Source organism: Sycon ciliatum, chromosome 4 (assembly GCF_964019385.1).
Source record: "Sycon ciliatum chromosome 4, ocSycCili1.1, whole genome shotgun sequence".
Lineage (NCBI taxonomy): Eukaryota > Metazoa > Porifera > Calcarea > Leucosolenida > Sycettidae > Sycon > Sycon ciliatum.
Window position 1 is genome coordinate 16,396,541 of NC_088646.1, and position 8,013 is coordinate 16,404,553.

Here is an 8,013-nt window from a genome sequence, read left to right on the forward strand (position 1 = left end):
TAAACAAGCGCTTTTTTCGGCTGAATGGCTGAATCAAGCTCAGTGTGACCGCGGCCTTACTTACTACTGGCTTTCCATTCTTGGTTTTTAAATTTCTTTTTCAGGTACGACAGTGCTACCAAGTTGCCCCAGTGGCTGGACACAAAGCCCCACCAGCTGTTACAAACCCGTGGTTCAACAGACACTGACTTGGACTGCAGCAGACCTGAAGTGCAGGTCAATGGTAAGCTAGAATCGTACGAGAGACGCGTATCAGTGCACGAGTGGACCATGGGTAAAGCAGGTGTCAGACACAATCTAATCCTGACAGCATGCTACAATTTCATGCCTCTTGTCCGCCTCACTTATCATAGGCTATTGTATATGCGGATGTGGTCCCGGCTGTCCGCTGGCTCTGCTGGGATGACATCTACGCCGTAGCTCAGTGGTTTAAGCATCGCTGGCCTCAAGCAAAGGTCCCTGGTTCTTTCTTCAGACTTTTCCCTTTTCCATTCCCTCAACCTATGATTGAGTATGTACTCAACCTATGATTGAGTGTGTACTTAGAACTTCCACCTTCCAACCACTGAACCAACTTCTATGAGTATGTGTACATAAACGTGTGTATGTGTGTATGTGCCATGGTGCAGTCCAACGTAGCTTCGCTAGCCAACGGCAAGCAACCCCACTTAGCCAGCGTGCACACACCACAAGATCACGTGACCCTTGCCAAGGTCACTTCTCTGGCTGCTGCCACCGCTGGTCTACCACTGAACTCGTCCACCAACTTCTGGATTGGACTGCAAGATCGAACAAAGGAGAACAACTTCACTTGGGTAAGATTTCACCGGCAAACTTGTCACTCCCTAGCCTTTTAAAGGCTTCTCAGAAGGCATGTGCATATGCCATCGGAGTACTTGTAGTGCCGGCAAAGAAAGGCCGCAGTGGAGAGGTTTTCCATCTATGCTCCTCAGTAATTGATTTTTGCATCCCATTTGCATTCCAGTAGATGCCATCTACATTTGAAACTTCGGGTCAGTTTTCAGTTTGTCCCCTTTGTGTTATTCTCCATGGGCAAACTAGCAACGACATCCAGTCTTTCTAGGTTGATCCAACTTCATGGCAACGTATCTGTGCATTGAAGCCTGTTTTCCACATTTTCAGAAATCTGGTCATTTGCAATCCAGTTCACCTGATCATACTATGGTAGATTTACCATTGGTTTGATATGTGTTACCATTGGTTTGATATGTGGTACATGTACAGTCGGTGATAATTATCTGTATGTGGGTGTGTGCGTGTTTATGTGTATATATATATGTGTGTGTGTGTGTGTGTGTGTGTGTGTGTGTGTGTGTGTGTGTGTGTGTGTGTGTGTGTGTGTGTGTGTGTGTGTGTGTGTGTGTGTGAGTGCGTGCGTGCGTGTGTGTGTGTGCATGCTTGCACATGGCTATAGTCCGATATGAGCTCAGTTGACTACACGGCCTGGTCATCTGGTCAGCCCAACAACTTGGCCAACTCTCAAGACTGTGTGGAGATGCGCGTCGACACCGGGTACCTGTGGAATGACCTGCAGTGCAGTGCTACACGACAATATGTCTGCTCGTTCAGTAGATGTGAGTGTGACCATACTGTATGGGAACACACTCTATAATAGTGGTGTGTACGGGTAGTCGGGTACCCGTGCTACCCGTGAGGACCTCGGGTAGACGGGTACAGAATAGTACCCGAAAACCCGAAGTCGCAGATGACGTCATGTACGGTGCACGTGTACAAATTCATGTGATACTCCGCATGTCTACCCAGTGTGTAAGGGAAGGGGTGCTTTGTGGCGTTACCATGGAACCACTACCCGATCGGGTACCTGTGCTACCTGTGGAAAACTACCCGAACCCGATACCCGAAGAAAATGCTACCCGACTCAACACTACTTTGTAATAGCAAAGCCTTTTCTGCAGTGCTCCTCAATGAATTCGGGTGGAGTGAGTAAGTGTAGTGGCAGGCCCTGTGCCGTCCCAGACCTGTGCACACTGGATTTTTGTAGTGTAGGGCACTGCAATAACCCACTTGATCGAATTTCATTGAGCAACACTGCCCAAAGGCAGGCTATTTAATTGAATGCACTCTGGACAGGAAGTAACTACGCCTGATGGCTTGATGTGGCCACGTGCGATTTCCTCTACTGATTCAATCACAACAGCGAAGGAATATAGTGTTAGTTCCGTTCACTTTCAAACCTTTCTAACAGTCTGCATGCGTCCACACAGTAGACACAACCTTGAACACAGACACGTTGCCCTACCGGTTTGTGAACATGATGGTCAAATCAGCCTTTTTAAAGTCACTCGTTCGCAGTGAGATTGGCAGTATCTGTAGCGATATTGTTCCCCTTTTGCCAGTTTGGTCTATGCGGTAGCCCACGCGTATTGTTTAGTGGAAATGCTCTGCATGAGCATGCATGACTATACAATGGGGTACATGGGGTGCATTATGATATGAATAACTGTTAGATTGTGCAGGACAAAGTTCTGCCAAGTAGGACATGATCATGAGCAGAGAACCGCTCAAGACACAGACTCTCGGGGCTGGCTTGACTGGTCCCACTATGTCAGCGGGTTTGGGGGGGGGGGGAGGGGGGCGCTCCCTCAATAATTTCGACCTGGGTCTGAACAACACCAGGCTGCTGCATGAGCAGTGGGAAACGAGCGTCCAAAAGTGGCTGCACGTTGCGGGAGCGGCACTGATTGCACTGCGAAAGAAATGATCAACTCTCGTACGAGCTCTACGCTTTCGTACGATTCCAGGACGTGCTCGATGCGTCTTGGGAGAAGTGTGCAGTGCACTAGTAATGTGCTGAACGCAGCGCTGCACAAAAGGGACAAAACAAAGCATGTTATCAGCAAGTGCTTCTTTCCGCAACTTTGTACAACGATGTTTGAGGATGATCGCCTCGGAATTCGAATCGTGAATTGGTTGACTTGAATACTTTTCTGCGACAAGTCTCAGCGACATCCAAAAAAGCCTAGCTCTGACCAGCAGAGCCTGGATGGATATTTGCAAAGCGTTCTTGCGACAGCGCAATTCCTGTTCCAACAGGAAACAGTTGGGAGTGATCAAGTCGTTGCAAGTCCGGTTCGGCGCGGACTGACATTCCGCCAGACGCAGAAGCACCTGTCGTCGGTGAGCAGCCAGAACATGATGAAGAACAGCATGATATGCTCCAAAATGAATTTCGGGCACTTGGAGGATGTACTGAGTAAAGTAACAACATGACTGATGACTGCTGTAACTGAGATATGTCTGATCTGGAAGAAAACCGATACAGTCAGACCTCGCTTATCCGGTCCTCTTTTATGCGGATGCCTCGCCATCCGGAAGAAAATCGTTGGTGACCGATTTACCGCATATGCCAAGCATACATACAGTATGTGTGTTCGATTATCCGGTTCCCTCGCCTATCAGGATATTTTTGTCGAAAACGGATGTGTGCGGTTATGCGAGGTCTGACTGTACATGGGATGTGATTGCATGTAATAATAATTATTGTAATGTAACTTACTTGTTGGTTAGCTACGTGACATGTGGGACAGTAACATGATGTCATCTCCCCCCCCCTCAGCCGAATCCTGGACACGCCACAGTATGTTACCTGACAGAATCTGCGTTGAATCCAGACCAGGGCAATAGAAAATGTGTTTCGCGAGTGTGAGACAACACAAAGGGCAGCAGGCCCATGCAGCAAGATTCTGAGCAGCTTTGCAGCAGTCCCAATAGACGGGTAACATCAAAAGGCCACCGTCCTGCTGTGTATACCCTATGTGACTGGGACCCTGTCCGTTGAAGATGTGTATTTCTAAATATGGTATACTGTAAAACCGGAAAGTCTAACAAGTCACAAAGTCTAATTTGAAGAAACGTTATCGTGAACCCGGTGTGTAAAGATGCGCATACATCGATGCATGTTCTGGGTGGCCAGGTAGCCATCGTTACACTTTCTGCATGTTACCATGCCAAAATCACAAAAAAACGTTAAACTTTTTGGTCGTTAAAGTGAGGCTAGTGGTCATAGTTGCTATTGCACTCCAACACCCCTTTCCTGCATGTTGTTCTTTTGTGTTGTTTGAACCAATATGTCTGTGAATATATACAGTTGTTATGAAGTCATCCAAGCCATCCCTGCCAGCTGCTGCTCAGAGTAAGAATCCGGCACCGTGATCAGTACACACGCACACACACACACACACACACACACACACACACACACACACACACGCACACACACACACGCACACGCACACACACACACACATACACACACGCACATAAACACACGCACACACACACACACACACACACACACACACACACACACACACACACACACACATACACACACACACGCGCGCACGCACACACGCACACACACACACATACGCACACATTGGACCTTGGACACACTGCCATATCCTGGCTCTACGGACCCCGTGGGGGGGGGGGGGGTGAGCAGGTTCGGAAAAGTAGTGAAGGCGACGGGATAGGTCCTGTGGTCTACTGAAACGCCGACTGCAATTACAAACGATGCAGAAGGAGCTACGGTGTGTGTTGGTTGCTCTGGCCGAGCCACGGCTGCACTTGTGATGCTTTATGCATTGGCGCGATAGCACACAGCGGTTGCAGCGGGCGCAGTGGAAAGTGCAGTGCTCGCTGGACGTATCATTAGCAACTGGTGACTCCAGTGTGGCAGAAGATGCTCCTGCTGGTGATGTTGCTGCAACTGGTGACTCCAGTGTGTCAGAAGATGCTTCTGCTGATGATGTTGCTGGCGAGCACCTGTGTTGGGCAAATCCACGCTGGCTCCGGAACCATCTGTCGCACTGGTCGCCGTGAATATTCCAAATCAGAGCCAAAGGGGCTGTTCGTACATTACGAGTGCTGTCACAACATGTAGATGGATTGGCGAAAGGGATTTCACAGCAATGAGTGTAGATTTCACAGCAATGAGTGTAGATTTCACAGCAATGAGTGTAGATTTCACAGCAATGAGTGTAGATTTCACAGCAATGAGTGTAGATTTCACAGCAATGAGTGTAGATTTCACAGCAATGAGTGTAGAGCTGCTTCTCTTCATAACCTGCTGTCACATTATAGATCCCCGGCTTGTCATGAACTATTAGTGCGATGGTCTATTCTCCTCCATGCACACACTGTAGTATGAGAGGGATGTGGGCAGGGGGCAGGTCATTGAGCTAGCTGACACCATGCCATGTGTGCATGTGCATTATCTGATTCCCGACATTTGCTATCTGGTATTATAGACGAGTCGTGCAACCCGATGTGGAAGAAGTACGGCCTATCCTGCTATCGCATGTTCAGCGCTGTACGTGTGGACTACGATACAGCCTACATCAACTGCTCAGCACAAGGTGGTGATCTCTACATTGCTAATACAAAGAAGGAGGACCAGTTTGTTCTTGGAAAGTGAGTGGCTAGCAATCCATAGTAGCAGTGATTGTGCAAGATGAAGCTTTTAAAATTCATTTCCCCCTTTTGTACTTATTTCCATAATTATGTATTTATCTGGATATATGACCAACAACTTGGCAAACAGGGCATCGATCTGTGATGTATGTGTACACGCACGTGCATGATTGTGTGCATGCGTGTGTGTGTGTGTGTATACGTGCGTATGTGTGAGCGTGGACGGTGTGTGTGTGTGTGTGTGTGCGCGTACATGTGTGCGAGCGTGGGTGGGTGGGGTGCAGTGGTGTCTATGCATATGCAGCCATATAACCATGAACAAGCTCCTCGTACTCAGTATCGGTAACCTAGCTACACTGGGACATGTGGGAAATAGTAGAGATGGGTGTCAGTACCACTGACCTCCATCCAGCCAGCCATGCCACTGGATTTTCCCATGCACTTGGAAAAAGGACTAATCTCCATGCTCATTTTTTTTATGTTTGTGCCACTGTGACCTCAGCATCGCGTCCGGAAGTGCTTATGTGTGGATTGGCCTATCAGATGCCGACCGTGAAGGCTACTACCGCTGGGCTGATGGCTCCTATCTGCAATACACCAACTGGGGACCCAGCCAACCAAACAACTACAATAACGAGGACTGTGTCGCACTGCACTCCGAGGATGATAGGTGGTATGATCGCAGCTGTGATGAACCACATGCCTTTATCTGTGAGGTACCACTCTTCAGCAGTAAGTCTCCGCTTCCTGTACTGTGTCCTGTTCCGATGGCTGTGATGTTAGTGACTGTCTACAGTCCATTCATAAAAAGATGATACCGGTATCCTAGCTTTCGGTCATGAATGGGTCAAATGTTGAGCGTTTTCACAATATTCGGCAATCCCCCATGGATTACTCTTCCAATTTTGTTTCTGGAGTCTATTTTCTCCAAAAAGCAAGCCATAACAAGAACAGGTTTTGAAAATCCAGGTCGTTCACTCCATTTGCATACCAGTACATTGTGCTGTTCGAATCCCAGTTGATGGTGTACTAGCTGTGCTAGTACTTGTTAGCAACAATCCGAACTAGCGCACACACTGCACTGCATTGCTTTGTACTGCATTCAAGACTGACGTCATGCGCTTTGTTTTGCTGCGTAAGGCCACACTTTGTTTTTTCTATGTTTCTCGTCATCGCCCGCGTAGGTTTTGAGAAATTTCGGAAGAAAAAAAAAGTTCATACTACGTACATGTATGTACGCTGCACATGCTGCAGCAGCTAGATGCGTCAATCAATAATCGTAAACGTTTGCAACACAGCAGCAAAGGAGCGCTTCTCGTCCGTTCTCTGCGATGAAGGCTGTCATGATGAAGCTTTCAGTCGTTCACTGCCTGAGCCTCGTGGGTCCAAGGAATACCGTAAGTCGGACGAGTTCCGTTGCAATTGGCGTCTGTGGAACGATGTCGTAGGCAGAAAATATGAGCAGCATGGAGACAAGAGTTTGATAAATATAAGCGGACACAAGAACGTTGAAGTAACAAAACCAAACATTAATGACGAGTGGGAAACGTTTGTTGATGCGATAGCAGATAAATGTATGTTCTCTTCGCCATCTCGTAATCAAACTTTATGCTCTCATTGTTGCAGTTTGCCTGATATTCGTGGGCTGATGTGATAATGTAGTGCAATCATGTATGGGACTACATGTACATGATTGTACAATGTAGTACTGTATACATGGTATACGCAGTGTCTTGTATGAATCACGCATCTACATGTACATTGAAAAATGTATACAGTTTTCAGTAGAAACTGTTCTTGTTTTTTCCTTGGCTTTTGTTTTTTTCCGCCCGCCCGCGTACCTTTTGTTAAAATTGTCCGACGAGAAACATAGAAAAAACAAAGTGTGGCCTAATCACAAATGGCACCAGCCCATTTTTGCGGAAAAGAAAAACAAATCTTGCTTGCCCTGTTGTGCTCTTCCAGACAACGGATCGTGCTTCAGCAGTGTTTCTTTTTCCACCATCCCTTCCTATCCAACTTATTCACACCATCATAATATTATCGTACCCACTAACCGGGTCCACTCTCACAACTGGTGTTATTTAGCTATTTGCTGCGGCTCTGCCTTGCGCTATATTACATCCATTTAGCATTGCAGCTCTACGTTGAGCTAACAGCAGCTCTACTTTGAGCTAACAGCAGCTCTACTTTGAGCTAACCGCAGCTCTACTTTGAGCTAACAGCAGCTCTACTTTGAGCTAACAGCAGCTCTACCTTGAGCTAACAGCAGCTCTACTTTGAGCTAACAACAGCTCTACTTTGAGCTAATCGCAGCTCTACTTTGAGCTAACAGCAGCTCTACTTTGAGCTAACATAGCCAGCAATCGCATGTCACCACGTACTTTGAAAATCAACATAATTTTTCGAATCGACCTTTTTTTCCGGATCACTTTTCAACGAGGACGAAGCAAAGACGGCCGAACGAAGCCTAGAGGAACAAAATCACCCTCTCCACTTCACCATCACGATACTGACATAGATACGAGATGAAACAACTAAAAAATCCACAAGAAA

General features: G+C 47.2%; 1 protein-coding gene across 1 annotated transcript in view; it reads left to right on the forward strand.

Moving 5' to 3' along the window:
* LOC135814704 (macrophage mannose receptor 1-like) overlaps positions 1-6,189 on the forward strand; it is a gene marked incomplete at its 3' end in the record, with an annotated part of 30,516 nt that extends 24,327 nt beyond the window's left edge. The window contains 6 exon segments of the mRNA XM_065327872.1: positions 105-223; positions 630-815; positions 1,436-1,595; positions 4,130-4,174; positions 5,295-5,457; positions 5,960-6,189. Of these exon segments, the coding sequence (XP_065183944.1) occupies positions 105-223; positions 630-815; positions 1,436-1,595; positions 4,130-4,174; positions 5,295-5,457; positions 5,960-6,189 (903 nt within the window).
* Positions 6,190-8,013: the final 1,824 nt, after the last annotated feature.